This window comes from Acinonyx jubatus, chromosome B3, assembly GCF_027475565.1.
Source record: "Acinonyx jubatus isolate Ajub_Pintada_27869175 chromosome B3, VMU_Ajub_asm_v1.0, whole genome shotgun sequence".
In the NCBI taxonomy this organism is placed as follows: Eukaryota; Metazoa; Chordata; class Mammalia; order Carnivora; family Felidae; genus Acinonyx; species Acinonyx jubatus.
In genome coordinates this window covers 114,688,898-114,714,521 of record NC_069386.1, presented here as the reverse complement: position 1 = coordinate 114,714,521, position 25,624 = coordinate 114,688,898, and the positions used below count along the sequence as shown (strand labels likewise).

Below are 25,624 nucleotides of genomic sequence, written 5' to 3'. Positions count from 1 at the left end.
AAGGTCACTGGGGTGGCAAAGAGCACGAGAACAACCCAGTTCTTAAATTCTTATAAAACTTTTACAGGGTCTGATTTAATCCAGAAATTTAAAACCGTCACTAAAAGGTGCTTACTTTACTGTGAGGCAGTTCTCAGAGTGTGGGCTGTGAAGCCTTGAGGAAGCCTGAATGCTACTCTGGGACACAGGTATTTGGGAATAGTTTGATCCCTACAGTTCCTGCTTTTTATTGAACTGTTAGGTCATACAACAGCAGTGTTTAATCTGAGGGTAATTTTGCCCCACTCACTACTGAGGCAAAACTATTGTGAGACTACTCCCTGCCATGTGAACTATGAGGTTCTCCAGTCGACCCAGTGGATGCAAAAACTGTCCTCGGCTTTGTGGGGGGACTGAGGATTTGCCTCCCTAAACCTGTAGGGGGGTTCTCAAGGCTCCTCCAGCAGTTTCCTCAAATGCATGCACTTACCCCTCCTGGGCTTCCCTGGACTCACCTGTAAGTCTCCACTCAGGGAGACTCCTTGGGCATTCCCTGCCCCCGCCCGGCCATGCTCCTCCCTGTGCTGCAGTCTGCAAAGTCTTTAGGCAGAAAGCTGGTATGACCTTACCCTTCATTTAATCTGTGTCCCAGCTCCCAGAGATCACTGTCCTTTGCTGCCTAATGCCCAATGTCATAAAAACCACGCTTTCATTGTTTTGCCTACTTTTTAAAAAGTTGTTTCAGATGGGAAGGTAAATCCAGTCCCTCTTTCTTAATCCTAGATGGAAGCAGAAATCTGGGGCGCCTGGGTGGCTCAGTCGGTTAGGCGGCCAACTTCGGCTCAGGTCATGATCTCGCAGTCTGTGCGTTTGAGCCCCACGTTGGGCTCTGTGCTGACAGCTCGGAGCCTGGAGCCTGTTTCGGATTCTGTGTCTCCCTCTCTCTGACCCTCCCCCGTTCATGCTCTGTCTCTCTCTGTCTCAAAAATAAATAAACGTTAAAAAAAAAAAATTTAAAAAAAAGAAATCTACCCTTGAGTTTTTGTCAACTTTATTGGTATATAACTTCTGAACAGTTAACTGCATCCATTTGATTTAATGAGTTCTAACACATCTGTACCACCATTAAAATATAAAATTATTTCCATCATCTCCAAGTTTCCTGGTTCCTGTGTACAGCCCATCCCTGCATCAACTAACTCAAGTGACCAGTTTTTCCCCCCAATTGTAAATTAGTTTTGCCTACATCTTTAAAGAATATTTTTATTGGGGAACATCCATTGTGAGAGTTACTCTTTTGGCACTCTAGAAACTCCTGGCGGCTTCTACCTAAAATCAAATGGCTGATTTTAACAGCTAGTTGTCCTGTTCTTCTTTGAAGGTGTTTCCCGCCCCCCCCCCCCGGCTATTTAAGATTTTTTCCCTTTTTCTTCTAAGTTCAGAAATTTTGATTCTGATGGACATATGCCTAATTTTCTTTGTATTCATCTTGCTTAGGGCAGGAGGAGCTCCATAAATCATCTTAATTCATTGTCTTTCATCGGTTCTGGAAATCTTCTACTGGTATGTCTTCAAATATTGATTCTGTCCCCTAAAGAATGCTTTACTTGGTTTCCTCCTGGGAATTCCATCACATATATGTATTTCACTCTGGCCCAATGTGTTTTAGGTACTTTTCTGTATTTCTCATATTTTTTGTCTCCATTCTTCAGTTAAAATTATTCTGGTAACTGCACCCCTAGGTTTATTGCAACATTATTTACATACCTAAACTATGGAAGCAATCTGAATGCTCATCCACTGATGAATGGATAAAGATATGGGGTGTGCATATGTGTGTGTGTATGTATGTACGTGTATAAACACATGTGCGTGTGCGTGTACACACACACACATTCACAAAGTATTATATAGCCATAGAAAAAGAATGAAATCTTGCCACTTACAACAACATGGATGGATCTAGAGAATATAATGCTAAATGAAACAAGTCAGTCAGAGAAAGACAAATACCACATGACCTCATTCATATGTGGAATTTAAGAAACAAAACAAATGAACAAAGGGAAAAAGAGAAACCAGGAAACAGATTCTTAACTATACATTTTTTTTTTAATGTTTATTTATTTTTGAGAGAGAGAGACAGAGTACAAGTGGGAAAGGGGTAGAGAGATGGAGACACAGAATCTGAAGCAGGCTCCAGGCTCTGAGCTGTTAGCACAGTCCGATGTGGGGCTCGAACTCATGAACCGTGAAACCATGACCTGAGCCGAAGTCAGACGCTTAATAGACTGAGCCACCCAGGCGCCCCCAAGCTCTTAACTATAGAGAACAAACTGATAGTCAACAGAGGAGAGTTGGGAGGGGGTAGAGGGGGAACTAGGGGATGAAGATTAAAGAGAACACTTACAGTAAATGTTGTCACGAAGAAAAGAGAAGAAGAGAGAAAAAGGAAAAGAAAAAGAGAAATGATTTTTTCTCTTCTGCTCTAATATGCTCTTAAACACATCTATTTAAATTTTAACTTTGGCCTTTGTTTTTTCATTCCAGATTTTCAATGACTGTTTTACAGATTCAGTGATCCCTGAACTCTGTTTTTGATTTCTGCAGCCCTCATGAAATCAAGGCTAATTTGTCACCTAACTTTTATCTGAAACTTTATGCTGAACTTAGGCCCCAAACCACGCATAAAACAACAAATGTCTAAGGAAAAAAACACTACATGATATTGTTAATTTTGATGAATACATTTTCTCAGTTATCTTCTATGAATCAAGTTTTTGGTGTTATGTTTCAGAACTCTTTACCAGGTCCTAGATCCCAAAAAGTTTTTCCTACATCACTGTCAAAATTTGTATAGTTTTATATTTCAATCAGTGATCAATTTGAATAAATTTCTGTACAATGTGTAATATTTAGGTCAACATCATTATTTTTTCTATGGATATTTAATTGTCCCAGCACCTTTGTTTGGAAAGCCTATCCTTCCTACATCAAACTGTTGTTACACCTTTGTCAAAATCACGTGGATATATGTGGGGATGGGTGCTATTTCTAGTTTCTCTATCCTGTTCCACTGATCTAGGAGTCTGTCCTCCCAATAATATAATGCAGTTTTGATTCATGTAGTCACATAATAAGTCTTGAAATCAAATACAATGATTTCTCCCACTTCATTCTTCTTTTTCAAAATTGTTTTAGATATTTTAGGTCTTTTGCCTTTCCATATAAATTTCAAAATACTCTTGTCTACAATTACAAAAAAATCTTACAGAGATTTCAATATCGTGCTAAGGGTATATTAATTAGGGCAAAATTGACATCATTAAAATCTTGAGTTTTTCAATCCATGAACATAGTATGTCTCTCTGTTTAGTTAGGTCTTCTTTAATTTCTTTCATCAGTGTTTTATAGTTTTTAGCACACTAGCCCTATACATGTTTTGTTAGATATATACCCAAGCATTTCATTTTTTATTATGGGATTAGAAGTGATATTGTATTTTAATTTTAGCTTCCACATGTTCATTAAAATAAATCAAACTGAGAACTACACCAAAGCAAAAAGGCTTTGTCCAGCAAAGGAAACCATCAACAAAAGGAAAAGGCAACCTACTGAATATATTTGCAAATGATATATCTGATCAGGGATTAATATCTGAAATACACAAAGAACATGTTCAACTCAACACCAAAGAAAAAATGACCCCAAACAAGTAACTGGGGCACGACTATGGGCAGAGAACCTGAACAGATATTTTTCCAAAGAAGACATACAGATGCCAAGAGACACATGAAAAGATGCTTAACATCACTAATTATCAGGGAAATGCAAATCAAAACCACAATGAAATATTACCTTATTACGTGTCAGAATGGCTACAGTAAAAACCATGAGAAATAGTAAGTGTTGGTGAGGATGTGGAGAAAAAGGAACTCTTGTGCACTGTTGGAGGGAATGTAAATTGGGGCAGCCCCTGTGGGAAACAGTATTGAGGTTCCTCAAAAAATGAAAAACAGAAATAACATATGATTCAGTAATGCCACTACTGGGTATTTACCCAAAGAAAATGAAAACACTAATTCAAAAAGATAAATTAACCCCTATGATTATTATAGCATTATTTCCAACAGCTAAGACCCAGAAGCAAACTAAGTGCTCATCAATAGAAGAATGGATAAAGAAGATGTGGTGTGTGTGTGTGTATGTGTATACATATATACATATATATGTATATACACACACACACACACACACACACACAATGGGATATTACTCAGCCATAAAAAGGAATGAGATCTTGTCATTTGTGACAACATAGATGGACCCAGAGAGTATCATGCTAAGTGAAGTAAGTCAGAGAAATACAAATCATATGATTTTGTTTATATGTGAAATCTAAAACAAAGCAGAAACAGACCTATAAATACAGAGAAATGGTGGTTGCCAGAGTGGGTGGGTGGAAAGGACAACGCAGATGAAGGGGAGTGGGAGGTACAGGCTTCCAGCTGTGAAATGAATAAGTCATGGGGATGAAAGATACAGCATAAGGAATGCAGTTGATGGTGCTGTAACAGCGCTGTATGATGACTGATGGTAGGCAGCTACACTTGCGGTGAGCAGAGCATAAGGCACAGACTGGCTGAATCACTAGTACATACGTTATAGTGCGCCGAAGCTAATGTCACATTGTGTGTCAACTACCCTTCAACTAATACAAACGACAAAGATACCAAATTGATTGTTGTGAGTTGATGCTGAATCCCGCAACCCTGCTGAACACACCTTCTAGTTCTAGGAAGTTTTTGTAGCTTCCTCGGGGCTTTGTACATAGTCTATCAAGCCACCTGAAACAGGGAAAGTTTTATTTTGTTTTCCCTTTCTCTAACATCTTTTATTTCCTTTTCTTGCCTTACTGTGCTGCCTAGCACTTCCAGTGTCACGTCGAATAGCGATGGTGACACTGTATATCCTTGCCGTGTTAACACTAAGTCCTTCATCGTTAAGGAGGATATAAGCTGTAGGTTTTGGGTAGATGTTTTTCATTAAATTGAGCCAGTTCCCCTCTATTCTCATTTTATCACAAACGACCACTGTGTTGTTCCTCAAATCCCACGGTCCTTAGCCGGTCTGCCTCCTCTCTATCCTGAAGATTCATTTTATGTTTACTTTTCATACAATGTACAAGGCATTTAGCTGTACTTAGCAGGAAGAATAGGGGAAAAAAATAGATATACCCCGTATTTCCAGATGTGAAACTACAAACTTACTTTTTAAAAATATTTTGTCCAGTGTTCCTGGTTCTTCTCATTGGGTGGTCTGGTCTGCAACAAACTACTGTGTCATTACCGGACATGAAGATCTTGTTCTTTTTGAAAAATCCTCATGATTCACCCTGACAGCATTTACTTTGGTTTGTTCTTTATAAACATGACAACTTTTTTAAACCACTTCTTAAAGATTCATCACTCTACTGTCCCCTAAAAAAAGAATGTCAAAGAGACTGGAAAAATTCAGTGTTGTGAGCAAAATATGATGTTAGAAAATGTATCCTCATTGGAAATTACTAACAAAAATAAAACTGCTTTTAAAAAATGAAATGGATACTGGGTAGGAAAGTTATTTTAAAAATCTGACTGCGATGCTGTCAAAATTATTTATATATGTGCACAGCCATTCTGATCTATTTTTATCTTTGGCATAACATGTTCTATACACACACGCAATAATCTTCTCTAATGTTGTGCAAAACTTCTCACAAAAATAAAAAGCTTCATACTGGGTATTAAATTGATCTGACACGAAGATGAATTTCAGTTATACAGAAAAAGGCTCTTCATTACAGCATTGTTTGTAACAGGAAAAGAGTGGAATCAATCCAAGTGCCCAACATTAGGGCACCTGATAAAATAAACGATGGTACAGAAACAAAATAGAATACTATGCAGCCATAGAAACAATGGGAAAGCTTTCTGTATACTGACATAGAAAGGTCTCCAAAACACATTACTCGGTGAAAAAGAGAAAATGTCCAGAGCGTGTTGTATATCCTAAGGAAGAAGTAAGACTCTAGATGCATATTTGATGATGTCTGTATAGAGACACAGGAATATGTAAGAAACTAATAAAACTGGTAACTATGAGATCCCTCAAAATAAACAGAATTACTTGGATTTCTGCACCATTTGAAGATATTAGCTAGTTTATTCCCATGGGAAAGGAACTAGCTTAAATTTTTAATTTAATGCTGAATTTAAGACACAATCCACAATTCAAAGTTGAGCCTGAAACAGCTGCACTCTCTGGACTGTGAGCCAAAGGGTCCTCACTGCATGTCGCTGCCACGCGGAACTCCACCACTGCAAACCGCGGTTGTTCCACAGCCAAATGTCTTCCAAATGCCACTGCTGTCAGTTGTGTTAATCACAGAACCCTACCACTGGAAAGGTTCCCAACAAGTCACCCATCCCTGCCTTAGCCAGGCAAAAGAGCACGGAGGAGCCAGTGCAGAGTAATCATCACTTGTGAACAGACAAGATAAAGCTACCAATAATGCCACACTGCTTTCTTCCACTGACCTGACAACTGTCGTGTATATTTCCTTCCTGATGATGTACATACCGACCCATGAATTGTCTAGAACCAATGTGTGGCCATCTGAACTTTAGTTTGTGCATTAGCTGTTATCATAATCTAGGATAAAATTTCAGGAATGGCAACTGTTCTGCCACAGCCTCATTCATACAAAATGGGTCTTGGGAAAAATGTTTTCTTTATGGTTCGTTCTTTAAATCTTGCTGCCTGAATCAAAGAAGAAAGCAGCTGGTCAAACTCATTTATCCTCAATAAAATAATGCAACATGGCAACGAATAGGCGAAGTCAGCAGCAAATTTCATCTGTGTCCTTAATCAAGGAATCAGTGCTATTTGTGATCAAATAAACATTGCTTCTTAACATTTGTTCTTCAGATAAATATTGCAAACCTAATCAGAGATGATCACCTTTCCCCTTCAATGTCAGTAACTTGAAGGTAAGATTTTAAGGAATAGAAAACCCCAAAAATATTTTCATTTCTTTGCACTTTTAATAATTACCTAGAAAAACAGTGGAGATACTCATTTAGGAAAACCACTACCACATACATGAAACTTGACGTTTCCTAATGAAAACAGGACTACCAATTTTCTCTACTGCAAACTGGCTATAGTACTTTAACATGTTCTATTTAATACTGGGCACTGAAGCCAGCAGCAATAATGCTGAGAGCCATCTTTCCAGTTTCCTCTCCCACTCAAGGGGAGAGAAAAGGAGGATGGGGTATTTAGTGCATTGGGTAAGAAGGGAGGCTGTGGAGTCTGAATGCTTGGATTTAAAACCCGCCTCCACCAGATCCTAACTGTGACTGGTGTGGTCTTTCAGCATCTTTGTGCCTCAGCGTCCTTGTCTGTAAAATAAGAACAATAAAAGCACTGACATCAAAGGATTCTGAGGATTAATTAAAGTAATTCATGTAAACTGCTTCACATGGTACCTAGCTTGGTCACTGCCCAATAAAAAGTATCTATTTTTATTACTCTCTTACATGTGCCTTACACTCCTGTTCCGCAAGACTGCTTGCTGCCATAACCACACTGTGCTTTCATCCCTCTGTGTTTTGTGCTTTTTGTTCTGAATCTAGACCACCCCATTGCTTGTTCTCTGGCCTGATGAAACCCTCTTCCCTTCCATGGCCCATCTTGGAAATGGGCCTAACCAATCATGACTTGGCCCTGTTGGCTTGCACCTCCAGTGCTCTTTGTTTGCCGTTCTTTTATTACACTCATTATATTAAACCTGACTTTCATTACAGTAATTGATGACCTTGTCTCCTTCATGGGGAAGGATTGTGTCTTACTAGCCCATTTACTCTCCATAGTCTTTAACAATCTGCCAAGAGCGATTACTCAATGAGCATTTATTAGATTTGAAACAGTTGTGCTTACTTATGACAGTAAGCATAACACATTATACTACCTATGACAGCAGCTCTCTCATGGGATGCTTGCAAATGTTCAATGAGATGGCGCATGTAAAGGGCTACTAGCAAGTTTTATTATTTTATCATTATCAACCACAGCTAAGAGTTCCATGTGCCCGGCATGGTGGCTTTTCATTCCCCTTGCACAGAGTAGGTGAAACGAAGGTGCTTTTTAAATGACTGATGAAGAAAAATGGCGCTGATCCGGCAAATTGGCTATATTATTAAAAAGCCGGCTTGGATAATGAAATTCCTGATATTTTACAGCATAGTTTTGAGGATCAAAATAATTCAAGACCTGAAAAAATATAACTTGCAAATCTTATAAACGAAAGGTAGCATTATGCAAATGTGTGTACCCAGCGTTCAGGACTACTGAGGGTTTTGAAAACAGCACTGAGAACTTCCGACATTCTCCATCTTCTCAACCATAAACCAGGCCAATAATTAGAACCTCCGTGCAGGGCGCTAGGACGAGTAAATCAGGCAGTGTGGTGAAGTGCTTATGGAAGTGTGATAAGTAAACACACATGCTGATCTAATTTGTTATTATCATAAGTGATGCTCTCAATTATCTAGTAAGTGAAGATCTAGAACCATGACCGATAAACTAAGTCCAGAGTTGATGCAGATGTTCTTAAGTCACACACTCTTCCCAACTCTTGACAGTGTGAAATCACTGGTAGGTCACTGCCCTGTACAGGATGATGGACGTGGACATCAATGAATAGTGAAAGGCCCAGAGAAGTATCAGGGAGGAGAATGTAAAAGCTTGGATAAGCCCCATACATAACTGGGATAAGCATACATTCATTTCTAAAACTTCAGGAATTAAAATGCCTCTTCAGTTCCTGCAAACATATCAGTCTAGTCAAATGAAGAACACATTTTTATATTTTTGTGAAATGCTTTCTTTTACATATTACAGACATAATTTTAATTCGTCCTTCTATTCATTTCGGCTTTTAAAAGTGGTAAAATGAGAAAATAAAGCAACAGAGATCCGAAAGGCAAAATGCCACAATGAAGCAAGCAAACAATGTTTTCTTTTTCCAAGCATAATTATGTAAGCTGTTTAAAGGAAAAAAGCTACTAAAGCAATCATTTAAATAAAACTTAAAGGGAGATCTAGAAGTTCTTTTCAGTGAGTCTAATTTCTTGGTATCACTCTACAAATCTTTTTAAATGTAAGGATGTAGAAAGCACGAAATTTTTTAAAATGATGACAAGGATGGAAACAAAATGTTTTGCAATGATTCAAATGGGTAATCTACTGCACTTACATGCATTTTTTTAAAAGAAATCTGTATATGTACAAGGCACCAAAATAATCATTTTCTCGAAATGATTCCAAGGCATTAATGAGATTTTCTACCAAAAAAAGAACTCCCCAGACTAAACGCCTAAGTATGCATGTCATGTGCTTTTTACCAGCACAATCCTGGCTTTGAATGCTATGGAGACATAAATGAAAAGACAGAGGCCAAGGGGGGTGCCCCTTAGTTCAGATTTAGAATTGCATATATGGAAGATCAGGCTTTAAAGTTTTAGGTTCTACTGCCTAGTAAAATTTCCAAAATAAAACTGGGGAGACGCCCATCGGTTGCCAAATTTTAATTTCGCAGAGGAAAGGCATTACAGAAAACAACTAACATATATCGTCATCAATAATTTATGAAGGAAAGGATCATTTTAATACCCGCTAAGCATAAGAAGCCCTAATTTTAGAATGGACAGTTTTATGAATTAAATCAATTTAAGTTGAACTCACTGTACAGTGGTCTTATTTTTTCTGTGTTGATGGGATTAGGAATAGTTCATCACTAAGACAGGGCATAACATGGGCTAGCGGTCCCACAAAATAACTTGTTCTAATGTAGGATTTAGAATGTTCAATTTGTGATTACATTATCAGTGTCTAAATGTGACTCTCCTTGGGGCACCTGGATGGCTCAGTCGGTTAAGCATCCAACTTCAGCTCAGGTCACGATCTCACAGGTCGTGAGTCCAAGCCCAGCATCGGGCTCTGTGCTGACAGCTCGGAGCCTGCAGCCTGCTTTGGATTCTGTGTTTCCCCCTGTCTCTGCCCCTCCCCTGCTCATGCTTTCTCTCTCTCAAGAATAAATAAACATTAAAAATTTTTTTAATGTATTCTCCTTGAAAAACATGGTCACTGAAAAGACTGAATCCACACAGTGGAGCCTAATCCTCATTTTTCTCTATTCCTCCTTTGTTAGACTGAATCTTCAGAACACTTACTGGAAAACAGCCCCCAAATAGTTAAGCTCACTAGTGCACCAGCAGTCTTCTGACACATTCAAAGTGCTCCCTTGTTTCCATGTTATAAACGTGGACATGCACAGCCTGCTGCTGGAGGTCCACGTGTGGCACAGACATCAGCTGGCCTTTCTCACAAGTGAAACGAATGAAGAGAGAGAGTCATGATGAGAAAAGCTGTGTCCAACCATCGGTTCCCAATATATCCCTAGTGGCTGAATTAAAAGAACACACCTTGAGACAGACTTTTTAAAATTCCCATTCATTTTAATAACGTTGGAATTTTTGGTTAATTAAGGAGATACCATCAAAATCAGTTCATAAAATGGCATTCAATAAGGAGACCGATTTTGTTTGGAGGGTGTTTTTTTTAATGCAATAATAAAGCTATGATCACTCATATTACTAGGATGTAATATGGCTAAAACGGTTCAAGGACGTTCAAAGAGTCAGAGTATATAAATAAAACATCTAACAAAACTAGCCCAGATGTTCAAATTATTCCAAGCAGAATGTGGGCCCGCTCCCTGGTTAGTGGATTTGTGAGATCATAGTTTTTTATTCTCTACCCTTGTGCTGCCTCTGTATGGACTGTCCTATCACCCGGCTGCATCTTGACCAAATGGCCACACGGGAAGTACAGGAAGCATAGAAGTAAGAAAATCCTGAGCATTTGCATTTTGTTACTAATTGGGACACAAATTTTTAAAATTCTGTATTTAGAAATCTTGGCTAGAAAACATCTTTGGTGGTATAAATAGGCTTTAAAAACTGAAGCTTTTAAGAACAGCTGTACTGTGGACAGTGGCTAACAGTACAGGCTCTGAACTTATTAACTGTGTGAACTTGGGCCTACTATTCCATCTCCTTATGCCTCAGATTCCTCATCTCTAAAATGGAGACAAGGTCTCCATTAATGGTGCCAGTCTCATAGGGTTGGGAGATGAAATGGGTAACATATTGAAGGCACTGAAAACAGAGCCTGGTGAATATATTACTCTTATTGCTACTACTTATTCTTAGAATCCCTGAAAAATTCACTGCATTTATGGAAGATTTTATACTAAAAGAGTTGAACACAGTTTAAGAACCCTATTTATCGATTCTGACACAGAAAATTTCATCAGATGAGGAATGTTCAAAGTTCAGAGAGTTAGGAAAACAGAAAATGCGTAATTGCAAAGAGATCGACCATGTTCTGCAATAAATGCCATCCGTTTAACAGGTCAAAAAAGAAACCTCAAGTTCCGTATTCTGGACACCTAGCGGGAAATCTGAGCGACAAGAACGTCTTCCCCCAGAAGCCAAACTTACCCCTTGTTCGTCCAGTTTCATGAGTTGCTCTGTGACTTTGGGAGTGTTGAAGGCCAACCTCAGGCACTGGACGTTGAGCTCAGGAATCACGTGCTCCAGCACTTCCTTCAGGGGCAGCCCTCTGGCTGTCGAGTGCTTCGCCGTTGAGGGAATGGCATCCTCCAGGACTGAACCTCTCAGGGTCATGAGCTGAAAAACAGACATGTGCTCCAGTGAGGTCTCTCTCGGTGTGGGAGAGGAGTAAATACATCACATGCTCTGAAGGCCTAGACTCAGATGCCCCCGAGGAGCCGGGAATGACTTCTCAAAGGCTTAGATACTTTGTGTATGAAAAACAAGGCCAACACTTTTTCTTCTTTTCTTTTTTTTTTAAAGTTTTTTTTTTCAATGTTTATTTATTTTTGACAGAGAGAGAGAAAGACACAGCATGAGTGTGGGAGGAGCAGAGAGAGAGGGAGACACAGAATCAGAAGCAGGCTCCAGGCTCTGAGCTGTCAGCACAGAGCCCAACATAAGGCTCAAACCCATAAACTGTGAGATCATGACCTGAGCCGAAGTCTGACACTGAACCAACTGAGCCATGCAGGTGCCCCTATTTTTTTCTTTTATAGAAAGAGAAAGAATGTGCATGAGCAGGGGAGAGGGGCGGAGGAAGAGAAGGGGAGAAGGGGAGAGAGGGAGGGGGGAGACAGAGAGAGAGAGACAGAGAGAGAATATCTTAAGCAGGCTCTATGCTCAGCATGGAGCCCCATGCCAGACTAGATCTCATGACCCTGGGATCATGACCTGAGCCGAAATCAAGAGTTAGACGTTCAACCAACTGAGCCACCTAGGTGCCCCAAGGCCAACACTTTCAAGAAGACCCAGACAAGCCCAAAGGAACTGAGTCAAGCCTTCCAAGGATATCTACTTTAAAGCCAAATAAAGTATTTCTTTCAAGAACTCAGTAAGATCTAGACCTTTATATGGCTTATAAAATGTCACTAACCAGGAAATTAAGAAGACATCCCAGAGAAGCATCTGAAGAATGCTCAGGATTTACATGTTATACCTTTCTGATTTACAAGAGATAAGGGTCAAGTTTTAAATTTCATAACATATCATGGACAAGCATAAACTACTTATATCCCCAAATGCTACCACAAGAAGACAACGACTGTTAGTACAGCAGCAGAGTCTACAGCACTGCAAATTACTTTAGATTTCCCCTTATTTCTAGAAACACTTTCCATTATTATGAAATAAACAGAAGCAAAGAAATTTCCCCGTGTAATGAAGATTTGTTAGAGTAAACAAGAAGCCCAAAGCGGTCGCAAGTCCCAAAAGGTGTCGCGTGGCTAAGTTGTTAATGTGACGTAAACACTGTATGTGACCTACGAAAAAAGCCCCACTGCACTGAACCCCTTTCCATGAAGCCTGTAGGTTACACGGGAGTGACAGGAGCTAACAGAGGAGGGCGTGTCGACAGGCAAGTGTGGCACGTGTGAGGGAGGAAACACACAACCTCAAATTTGAAAGGCTGTATTTACTGGGAAAGGGTAACAAGTTCGGGGCCCAAGAGAGTCCAAAGGCAGAAAACGGAGCATCATGGCTCAGAGCACAAGAAAAGGCCCTCGCGGAAGAGGTGGCACTGAAAAGGCACCATGAAACCTGGGGAGGATTCTGGAAAATGTCAGAGAGCAAAGGCACGGAGATGAGAGAGCACGGGGCGTGGGCGTGAAGGAGCCATGGCTATGGTGCAGACAGAGCTGACGACAGCACAAGGGCAGGGTGGGGAGAGCCCAGAGCGGGCGTGTGCACCCATCAGGCTCCCAGGAGCAACCTCAGACCCTGAGTGCGGAGGGTGATGCGTCCCTCAAGAGGAACCGCAAGAGGAAGAAGCCAGAGGAAGAAGTCGCAGGCAGACAATACGGTGAGCAGGAAGCTGCAAGCGTCCGGGAATCAGGCAGAGAGGGCATGATACGCGTCTAGCAGCAAAATGGAGGCCAAAGGAAAAACCACCAGGGAAGCAAAACCTCTAACATCTGCCAGATGATGCAGAAGAGGGAGGAGGGCAGGAAAAGCAAACTTGACCAACATCTTGCTCTCAATCCAAGAACAAGGTCCTATTCACGTGATCAGTATCTCTTCTTTCATTTATAAATAATTTGGTTTCAAGTAACACTTGTGTAAAAACACATCATTTTCCTATGACTTAATACCTAATCTCACAGAAATGGTTTCTCGGATTTGTTTGCTTGATTGTGTTTTGAGTTATGGGAAACCGCTGGAAGACCCAGGTACCGTGCTCCTCTGTCCCTGAGGTAACGTGCCTGGAGCCCGGAAGCTACAGAGGCTCCAAGTATTTTCAGCTGAGAAACCAAGCCCGGGAATGCTAATCCTGTAGCACAGGGAAGACTGCAGCTCACCTCCAGGAAGCCAAAGCAGAGGAGAAAAAGCATGACTCATTTTTTATAACTGGATCACTAGCATTACTGATATTTCTGTTAATAATTTCCAGAAACAAGGCGAGAGGCCTTAGGAGTCCCTGTGTACCTTGCTTAAAAACACTCACGTGTCACAAGGTTTTCTCCAGAAACTGTCAGCTTTACAAACACGTTGATGTTTTTCTGTTTGTGTTGTGCGCTGATGATTTCTATTGAAATGAAAGAGGAAGGAGCAACATGCCTGTCAGGTGGGGACGGACTTCGAGAGAGGGTTCTATCAGAGGACTTCTGTTAGTTTCTTTGTATGAAAAGCCTCGTTAAGATAGTACCATTAAACCACATTTAAGGATTACTTTCACCGGAAAGGAAAAAGTTCCGCGAAAGCTAGGGGCACTCCATTAAATACACATGAGAGAGAGGAAGGAAAGAGAATGAAGGAAGGAGACAGAGGGGAAGGGAGAGCACGGCTGTACAATTCTAGGCATTAGCCATGTCATCGTGAACAACTCAGACAACAGTCCCCATCCCCACGGGGCTTAAATTCTAGTGGGGGAGACCGAAAACAAACAAAATAACAAGTACAGTGGGTGAGGTAGTATTAAATGTTCGTGGAAAAAAGAAAGCCTCACATCAGATGTGAAATGGGATATGTGGGAGCAGAAGTTTTAGATCCAGTGGCCAGGGAAGGCCCCTGTGGTTTAGGAGTCAAGGTCAGAAGGAAATGAGAAAGCTCCAGTCAGGAGGATGCCAGGGGAAGAACACAGCAGGAAACAGAGGACTAGGGAGCAGCCGAGCCCGAGCCCCGAGGCAGAGGTGTCCCGGTGGCCCAGAGGGGAAGGAAGCCAGCGTGGATGGAAAGACCAAGGGAACGGATGCTCTCCTAAATTAGCAAAGGACACTGACTGGTTTTTTCTCACGAGATGGGAAGCCACTAAAGGATTCTGAACTGTGGAACGACAGATCCGGTTTGCACTTCGGAAGGATCCCTCCTGGGCTGAAAGGATGCAGAGATTAAGGGCAGAGGCAGGAAGAAAGGTTCTCAGTGAAAAATGGTGGTGGCCTGGCCCAGGCTGAGGTGATGGGATGGAAGAAGGGGTTGATATCTGGGCATATCTTGAAAACAAAGTCAACCAGTTTTGCTGACAGCCAGGGTGGGGGCAGGAGGCAGGGAGAGGAAGTCCAGTGTGACTTTAAGGTTTCCGGCCTGAACCCCCTCAATAATAGAGTTGTCAGCTAAACATTAATTTGAACATAAAAGCAAGCGGTGATGGTGTTCTGAAGTACAAGTAACAGTTGACTTGGATGTCCCAATCACAGGCTAAGCCAGTGGGCCGCAGGGCTCGCCAGACGGGCTAGCGGAAAAGGGAAGGAGTAGCAGCTGCAAGTCCAGGGAAGGAGGGGGAGGTGCAGGTTGAACACTTTGGGCCCAGGGAGTGAGGGATGAAAGGACAGGGCCACCGATCATGGCAGAGGGATCACATGAACTCAGGATAGCAGTTAACGCTGCAGGGAGAGAGGGAATGTGGCGAGGCAAGCTGGAAGGGATGGTCATGGAGACCAATGACCGAAGTGACCGGATGGGAGAAAGAAATCTCTCACTTAGAAAACTTTGACCTCTGGCATGAAGGACGGTAGGACAGTGGCAAGAAGAGGCATTTAAATGGATCAAAAACAGAAAAGGAAGAACATGGTGGGGGCTGAAATGGGGGTGGCCTTGGGAGGGAAACAGGTAAGAACAGGAAGGCAAAAACACCTGAAGTAAGGTAACAGGCTCACAGAGATCCAAGAAGCCAGAGAGGGGCAACCACCTCGTCCAACTTCAAGAACAGCGTGTTCTCCGTGCTTTTCTACGTTCAACAAAAGCATTCACCCTGCTTAGCGATTAGCTCTGGTGTGGAGAGAAAGTACACTAGGGCAAGAGAGCGCTTCAATCCTCTCTGGCCACCGCGTACCACACGTGAGAAATGGAAGTTGTGCCTTTAAAAATCCTAGTTTTAATTTCCCCCGAGTTCAAGCTGAGGAACAATTACTAAGCGAAGCCAACCCCTGACACATGCCTTGTATTCAATGGGGGAAAGAGGTTAACTGTCCTATTTAAACTAGTTTCAAACCCATTATTTTCTAGATACCTCAGGGGAGTATTAGGCATTAATGCCTCACAACAGTCCTAAAGTGAATTTGGTGCAGGGAGGCAATAATAAATTCATAACTGGCACAACTATATATATATATATATTTACAAAGAAAGCAAACCACTGTCCCAAACTTGTTCATGAGTTTAAAACAACAACAAAAAAAAACCCTGCTCTGTTAGCTATTTTATTTTTCCTTTTCTTTTCTGACCTGAATTTCATTTTAAAATAAAAACTCACATATTATGTGTGCCTAGATTCCTAAGGAGCTCCAAGAGCCTGTCTCAACGTGCAGTTAGATAGCCCTGGGTTTGACTGGTCTGCATTGTCTCCAAAAGGCCTAGGTAACAGGCCCAAGAGACGGCAAAATGGAAGAAGAAAAGAGCCTTTCCCTCTTCTTGGGTCAAGAACTGGCCTAAGCAACACTTTGTAAGAGTGAGTTTACTCTTGGGTGACCCTCTCTCATCTGTAAGGCCCCTGGCTCAACCTGGCTCAGGGCTTTCCGGCCCCCTGAGCCGGATATGCAATATCCACTTTGGAATTCTGAGGGCTCCAATTTCCTAGGGCCACACTTAACTGAGGTATCTTTCTCTGCATCAAAACTCCCATTCATTTATTGCATCTATCCAGAGCTCCATGGAAAGGAAGGATCCAAATCTAACCAGTATGTCCACCCCCATCACCACCAGAACGAATGAAAGGGGCCTTTGTTTATTCAAAGGCATTTGTAACTATGTGCTATTAAATTTAATTGCTTTGCTACTGCGACCACTCCATTTTTTCCGCACTCCAATCAAGTCTCAATCTTTCTGGTTTGCAACTTACCTCACTGGTTCTAAAAATTATTCGGTAGTTGTAGGGAGATCCATTTTCCTTCGTCTCTTCTGGCTTTTCCCTCCGAATGCTCACAGCCACTGGTCCAAGATTCTCATCGGCCCCAAAATAGTTCCAGTGTTCTTAGGTAAAATAAGACAAAACAAAATTAGAACATTTACATAACACTTTAAAAATGTTATATTCTGTTTGATAGTAAGATCACTCGATAAAATGTCAATGCATTTAACAAATATTCTTCAATGAGTTACAGAAACAGAGACTTAGATACACAAGTTTGGTCTCAGTGAATATAACACTGAATAGAGGTGGCCTATCGAGTTTTTTGTTTTTTCACTACCTCTGCAACTCACTATTTAACTATAGTTTTTAAAAGAGATTTGCGTTCTGTCCCTATATTCTACTGTTTAAAAAATTTTTATTATTATGTTTGTTTATTTATTTTGAGAGAGAGAGACAGAGTATGAGGCGGGGGTGGGGTGAGGGGGGAGCAAGAGAGGGGAGGGAGACACAGAATCTGAAGCAAGGATCCAGGATCCGAGCTGTCAGCACAGAGCCTGATGCGGGGCTCGAACCCCTTGAGTGTGAGATCATGACCTGAGTGGAAGTTGGACGCTCAACCGACTGAGCCACCCAGGCGCCACATACTCTACCATTTAAATGGGCTGCGTTATGTGGGCTTCCTCGCCTAAGGGAAGGTTTGTGCCAATGCTCCTTAGTTTTGTTAAAACAATAGCACCAACAAACCCCTAAATCTGTTGAGAACAGAGTTTGAGGATTGAGGAATTTCCCCCAGATTAACAAAGACTTCCCAGAACTGAAGAGAGGAGAAAGGTCTGTGAGTCACCGAGTCACACTCTGCTCCCAGCAAGAGTAGGGTCTACAAGGACAGAGCTTCTAAGTACGCCCAGGAGGCGGAAGTCTAGCATGGGGCTCTTGCACCTTACCAGTGGTTCCCATGCAGTGGGCACTAAAGGCGACCTACAGAGCCATGAACCTGGAGGGCACGTGAGGGCTGGGATAACAGGTCCCTCCTAGAGAGGCAGTGTGGCCAGGTGACTGACATGATGATTCAGGGCCCTCCCCCAAACGGGCTGCACTGCTCAAGACTCCAAAGGACTGGTGTTGAATGTACCTTCCTCTTGACCAGATGGAAAGCCAGGATCAAAATTAAATTACAGAAAAAAACTTCTTTAAATGATATTCACTGTACACTAAGTATATACTTCTTCAAAAAAAATAAAACTTGTTGATACATGAGATGGTTCACAGATGAGGAAGTCCACAAAACACAGAAATACATGAAAAACTAAAGTGGATGACTTATTCTTCACAGCACTTTACATGGTCCTATTTCATTTACATGTGACACAGGCATTAAATGACTCAGACATGACACGGTCAATTTTCCTCATACAAAATGCATGCATTTGAAAATATGTGTCATTCCCACGCAAAATATAAAAGTATTTGAAAAGCCATGAGAATAAGAAGAAATAATAGCATAACATATCTAATCATATAGTTTTAAAATTTGGGTAATGTATATGAAGGTACTCTGCAAGTACTAAAGAGTGGTCATAAAAGATACAGTCATATAGTTGAGTGAGGGCTCTCCAAGAACGTCTTCATACTCCCTGGAAATTCAAAATAAGAAAACACAATGGGAATACGGGCAATGAACCGCTCACACACGGATAACCAAAATGCAACCCAATGGAGGTCACAAAATTCACTACAAACATTTCTGTATACCCTCAAAGCTCTGCACGTGTGAATCACACTCAGGGGCTGTTTACTCCTACGTCGCATACAATTTTAATAAGCTTGGTTGTCTGGTCTTCAAGCTCACTGCTCTGTCTCAGAGGTGTGATCATTCCAGAGGTTGACAAAGTCCAGAGTGTAGGGCTGTTACAGACTTGCATACGGACGGCAATGTGATACAACAACTGACAACAAGGAAGAAAACGGAAAGGCAGGAGACAGAAACCGCATGAAAGAGCAGACAAGAACTTAAAGGAAAACAAGACAGCAGTCTGGGGCCGTCTACTGAAGGAGCAAAGAGCTCAACACACTGAAAAAGCTTCAGAGGAGGCGCCTGAGTGGCTCAGTTGGTTAAGCGTCCAACTCTTGGTTTCAGCTCATGGTTCATGAGTTCAAGCCCCGCATCAGGCTCTGCGCTGGGATTCTCTCTATCCCTCTCTCTCTCTGCCCCTCCCTTGCTCACTCACTCTCTCAAAATAAATAGACATTTAAAAAATATAAAAAAGAAACTAAACCCTGCATAAAACTCAATGTTTAAAAAGCAGAAATTAAAGGTCATGTAAAGTTTTGTGTGTCATCATTAAATTCTGATCATATTTTTCTGCAATTTTTCACAGCTGTTAAATAAGTACATTTATGAGTTGGGAAATGTTCCGGAGATAAGTATAAGTGATTTCTAATATTTCATTCAGACTCTATCTTCAAACAAACCCATCTCTGGTTTGATAACTCTAGGCAGACTTTGTAAACTTTTGTGTGTGTCGATGCAGAAACCTTTTTGCCTTTTTCCTTGAAAAAGAGCTCCAAGCAAGCGTTTCCATTTGTTCCTCTATTTCAGTTTCATGGGATAGATGGGAATTCTGGTCTAGTTCCCTGAGTTAAGTTCACTGCTATCATGGTCAGATTCTGCTTGTCCAAAATGTGTTTCCACTTGAGTAAGACTTACTCTCAGAATAAGAGCCTTGTTTTTTGTGCACACTGTCTGTTTCCTCTGCTCCCAGGGATTACAGAGGTATAGAAAAACACCCTTTCTACACGAACATACCTTTATTCAGTTCAAAATCCAAATGTACTGTGTACTCTCTGGCAGTGGACTTTGGTTGAGTATGTCACCTTAAATTGAATTTCTGAGTCCTTAAACTTTGATCTTAAGACAAATGACTCTGATTTTTTTTCTTTAAACCAAAATACCAAGGGCGCCTGGGTGGCTCAGTTGGTTGAGCATCCGACTCCAGCTCAGGTCATGATCTCACGGTCTGTGAGTTCAAGCCCCGCATTAGGCTCTGTGCTGATGGCTCAGAGCCTGGAGCCTGCTTCCGATTCTGTGTCTCCCTCTCTCTCTCCCCCTTCCCTGCTCATGCTCTGTCTCTCTCTGTCTCAAAAATAAATAAAAAACATTAATAAACCAAAATACCAGCCTTTTTAGAGGCATCCTATCTGGTCCTTCTGGCCAGTCTTGGTTCTGCCTGTCCTTCAAGCTCAGTACCTTCGTCTTAGCACCTCAGGCTTTGGGTAGCACCTTCGGTACCTGTCCCTGGCTGTGCCATTATTTTTTCCTAGCAGCCCTCTACCTACACCCTTAGCTGGCAGACTTATTCATCAGTTCCACAGGGCTCTTCCAGCCAGATCCACAAATCAGCTTTGTGTTTTGTGAGGATGGAAGGGGAAAGAGAGAGAACAAGAGCGGGGGAGTTGCGGATGAGTGTTACAGAAAGGCCTGGAAGTGTGTGATGGGAGAACTCAGGATGATGAAGTCTGAGGGAGGAGAGGGGAAGGGGAGAGGAACTGGACAATCAAGTAGGGTAGATAAACCTATTGACAGATGAGTTGACATACAGGCATTATACCACCCAAGGCAGTGACATTTCGTGCCAGCATACTGGAGTGCCAAACCCAATACCGCACACATTGTTACAATGATATCATGTCGTGCACTGAGGTGCTCTGCCAAGCATTCTACCTAATATTCCTGTCCACCATGAAAATACAGATATTTCCTTCTTTTCTACAGATGTGGCAGCTAGGATTTGGAGAGAATAAGTCACTGTCCAGCCACAACTAGCAAACAGCAAGCAGTGCCAGAATTCAAATATATGATCTTATACTGATTCCAAAGCTCATTTTTTTAGCCATTTGATATTAACATTATCTTCCCCAAAGTTCCTGATACTATATTATGAATTTTAAAAAGTCCAATACAATTTGATGCCTTAAGGGATGAACTAGCCAGATTATACATAAAGAAAGTTTTATTGAGCTCAAATTGCTTAAGTGGCCAGAGGAGCAATTTCTGCATTGTGTGCAAAAAAAAACCCAAAAAACCCAAAAAAACTAAAAACACCTGGGTTTTGGATTGGTTTCATATTCCCAGAATAGAAAAGATTTAGATTACTTAAAAGCATCTTAATCAGCAATCTCTGAAAATATATGAAATCAGATTTTTAAAAAATAAACAGCGTTTATATAAAAACAAAAGCTTTATTCCTTGATGTGCCATAAGCAAGGCTTCATTGTGTTTAAAGGGAGAGATATTAACATTTTACTCATAGATGGTTGACTTCCCCCCGCCTTCATTTTCCATATTTAACACCTAAACAAATATTTAGTCTGAAGTTCTTAGTTCTGGTTCCTGAGTTTTAACAAGGATGATACAGAAAGTGCCAATCAGTAGTTCTGCTATCACTAGAATATTCCGCATAAATAACTGTATTTCTGGTTGATACATTCACAATAATAAATAAAAAATTCACAATCTTAGAAAGGGGAAATAGGAAACAATTCAAAGCTCCAGTAATTAGATCAAGTATAGTCACATCACCTGGTCATGAGCTGAGTGTAAAACAAGTGTATATGGGGGGGGGGGGGAGCCCGGTATTTTAACTGTAAAGGAGGAAAGGAAAATACAATCAGAAGAGTTACAGGGTTTCAACCAGCACTTTCTGGACTGTTCCTGTGGTTTTCATACTTGCGGACTTTGTATTACAATTTCAGTTGTGCATTTCCCTAGGGAGATCAGCATAATCTGCACTGTGTAGAATTATGAACAAAAATACATTTTTGTTTTCTAGAAATAATTTGTAAACTTAAAATATTTCCTTAAAGTTGTCAACTTAGAAATTTAAATAGGGAAATTAGATGTGATAAATGCGAATCGAAGACATGGGAAGCAAACGAAACTTCGCTGCTATCTCCCACCTAACAAACTAGCAACAACATCTCTGAAGTGAAAACTGGTGCTTGGCCGAGCTGAGCTGTCATGTTCATACTCTGCTGGTGGCCCTGTGAATTGATTCCAGCCATTTTAGAAAGCATCTTAGCAATATACGCTGAAGTCACAAAAATGTTCATATTCTAACCTTAGTCACCCTAATTGACTACGCAGAAGGAAAAGCGAAAACCCTCCCATTTTCTCTAGAAAAGGCACCTTAAGTCCCTGCAGCAAGCAGGAGGCACTGAAGATAGTTGTGCTGAGCTGACAGACCTGGGCCTCCCTACATGTCAGCAGGTCAGAGAATGGAACCATTGACAACTGAAACTATTTCTCCATGTTCAGTATGTTAAGCCACTGTTTGCTGAAACAGTCTACTGGGTGGGCTGCAAGTGTGCCACTGTTAGTGCAGTCGACCTGAACTTTGACCCTTGACACTTCTACTGGAGAATCTGGGTGCAACTAGGAAGCCTGCTCACTGGACCACATGCTTCTGCAGAGCGGCTCATCTCTGCCTCTTGGGTTTAAGTTGTTCAGATGTTTTGTTTTCGTGCAACTTATCCATCTTAATAAGACTAATAACTAGGTTAGAAAAGACAGATCTAAAGTTAGGAGAATTTTAAGAAAAGAAGAAGAAAAACAACAGCAGCATATTCGGCTTTTAAAATGAGAGACATAGGTTTGGCAAAGTAGCAGTAACAAGAGGCCAACTTTTTGAAGAATGGCTCTTTCCGAGAAGCGCACCACTCAGAGATTCTCAGTCTCTGGTCCCCAAAGGGCTCATCCTAATTATAAAGGGCGGAGGTTCCATGAGAACTAAACAGCCCAGGACTTTGCATCATAATCAAAAGCAGGTCATAGTAATGGATGTGGACATTTACACAGGACTGGCCACATGCCAGAATTCTGTTCCGAAGCACTCCACTAAGCTTATAATTATTGTTGCATAAGAGTAATTGTGCACATTTACAAAGTACACAGTGCTCTGAAGTTCCAATTCTTTTTTTCACAGGTAGCTCTTAAAAAGTAGGGTGGTCTACTTGACAAACTTGCCAAAATTAAGCACAAATGCGCTCAAAAGAGCATGTGACACTAAGCAGCCCATACTAGCCCCCTAACTTGCCAATAAAAGGTAGACTTTAATACAAAGTTATGTTGACATTAATAAACTGCAGCAAAATGATTAAAGGGGAAAAAAGCTCAAAGAAAACTCTACTTGAAACAAGAGGAAAATAAAGAGTAACAATCAAAATGGGGGGGGTTATTGGTCACTATCTCTGAAAAACAGCCAGTAATTATATTTTTGAAAATTCAATCTCATTAGTGATGAAATTAAAATGTTTTGGGCCTGTAATAAATATTTAAAAATATATGCTATAAATATTCCAAGTAGGCAAGAAAATGTTCAACTATACAAACTTAAACATACTAGTCAGACCTTTCTGATCTAAGCTTTCTTTTAAAAATTTTTAACGTTTTATTTATTTTTGAGACAGAGAGACAGAGCATGAACGGGGAGGGGCAGAGAGAGAGGGAGACACAGAATCGGAAGCAGGTTCCAGGCTCTGAGCCATCAGCCCAGAGCCCAACGCGGGGCTCGAACTCACGGACCACGAGATCGTGACCTGAGCCAAAGTCGGATGCTCAACCGACTGAGCCACCCAGGCGCCCCTCTTTTAAAATTTTTAAAATGTTCTATTTATTTTTGAGAGAGAGAGAGAGAGAGAGGCAGAGTATGAGCGGGGGAGAGGCAGAGAGAGAGAGGGAGACACAGAATGTGAAGCAGGCCCCAGGCTCTGAGCTGTCAGCACAGAGTCCGACGCAGGGCTTGAACTCATGAACTGTGAGATCATGTCTGAGCTGAAGTCGTACGCTTAACCGACTGAGCCACCCAGGTGCCCCTCTGAGCTCAGCTTTCTTAAGAGCAATTTGGCAATAAAAACCAAGGTCCCCGCAAAGGCCACAGCATTTGATTTATAGATGTCTACCTTATGGAAATAACTGGGTATGTGGGGGAAGTTACATAACAAGATCATTTATATTTGGCCAGAGGTTTCTAATCTTATCTATAGATAGAAATCAGGGGGCCCATGAACTTAAATGAAAAAAAAATTTTTTTATTTTCACCAGCTGTTAAATGGAATGTAGCATTTCTGTCCATTATAAATGCAGGCAACATACTACAGTAATATTAGCTGTACATGTGACTTTGACATCAAAAAAAACCCTGATATTTTCATATCACATTATAGTTGTTGCAGGCATATCAAAATATCAGTTACGCTCATCACTACTTTGAAAATTATCAGACCCGATACTAGATCTTCTTAATAATGCATAAGAAATACATTTATTGCTATGTTACAAAATTTTAAACACTATTGTATTTTACCATTTTTAACATTTAAATTTTAAATAAACATTTTGTATTTAAACACTTTGTATTTTTATCTTATGTATTTAAAAACATTCTTTAAAATTTTTTTTTAATGTTTATTTATATTTGAGAGAGAGAAATAGAGAGAGAGAGAGAGAGAGAGAGAGAGAGAGAGAGAGAGAGAGGCAGAGAGCGAGGGAGAAACAGAATCCCAAGCAGGCTCCAGGCTCTGAGCTGTCAGCACCAGGCCGGACACAGGACTCAAACTCACGAGCCATGAGATCATGACCTGAACCAAAGTCACACATTTAACCCGCTGAGCTGCCCCTAAAAACATTATTCTAATTTGAGTAAAACAAACATTATTCCAAGAATCCATAGGTTTTGCCAAACTGCCAAATAGGTCAATGGTGGGGGGTGGGGGTGGGCGGGAGAGACACTTAGGAACATCTGATGTCAACAATATGTATAATGAAAAACTAGGGGCACCTGGGCTGCTCGGTTAAGTGACTCTTGATTTGGGCTCAGGTCATGATCTCATGGTTTGTGAGCTGGAGCCCCATGTGGGGCTTTGTGCTGGGTGTGGAGGCTGCTTTAGATTCTCTCTTTCTCTTTCTCCTTCTGACCTTCTCCCTCACTCATGCCCTCTCTCTCTCTCAATAAAAAAAAAAAAAAATTAAAAAACTGGAAAACTGAAATTTGCAATAGGTGGAAAACTTTAAATAAATGATGGCACAGCCAATTACAGAACGATGAAGAAATATATAAACTGTATTTAATGATTCTACCTTACTGAAAACATGATTAGGAATGTATTAAAAAGATGAGACAAAATCACTAGCAATCCTGTAAGATTAATTTTCTAATTTTCTATAGTTACTAATTTTTTATGATGAATATATATATAACTTTTATGATGGGAAGATTTTTTTTAAGTATAAAAATATGTATTTGGTTTGCAAATGGCCAATGGGTGTTAAAAAAAACTTTAAAGTTAAAGGGTGCATACTAGTATAATTCTTTACTTTTCATGTTAACACTAATTCAAATGCCAACTCAGAAAAAAATATAGCATTCAAATGAGAGAAATTAACAATGAAACACCTGTGTATAACTACACTTTTTTATATTTAAAACATCCTTTGTCCCTCCTTACCAGGGATATTGTTGCAAGGCATCTTCCTACATAAAAATGCTTTTGAAGGATCTGGAATAATGTCCCTCAGAGACAGCAACAAATGCAGTCAAGGGAGAAGTCACCACTGCTCAGCAGGTCAGAGACAACGCAGTGTGTC

The 25,624-nt window shown here is 40.9% G+C and overlaps 1 protein-coding gene across 28 annotated transcripts in view; it reads right to left on the bottom strand.

The window, feature by feature from the left end:
- The window catches only part of SIPA1L1 (signal induced proliferation associated 1 like 1), a 363,206-nt gene that overhangs the window by 95,387 nt on the left and 242,195 nt on the right, over positions 1–25,624 (bottom strand). For all 28 annotated transcript variants that reach the window (XM_053224633.1, XM_053224634.1, XM_053224635.1 and 25 more), the window contains 2 exons: positions 16,972–17,102; positions 11,589–11,777 (listed from right to left, as the gene is read on the bottom strand). In XM_053224633.1, the coding sequence (XP_053080608.1) occupies positions 11,589–11,777; positions 16,972–17,102 (320 nt within the window). The remainder of the gene's footprint in view (positions 1–11,588; positions 11,778–16,971; positions 17,103–25,624) is intronic.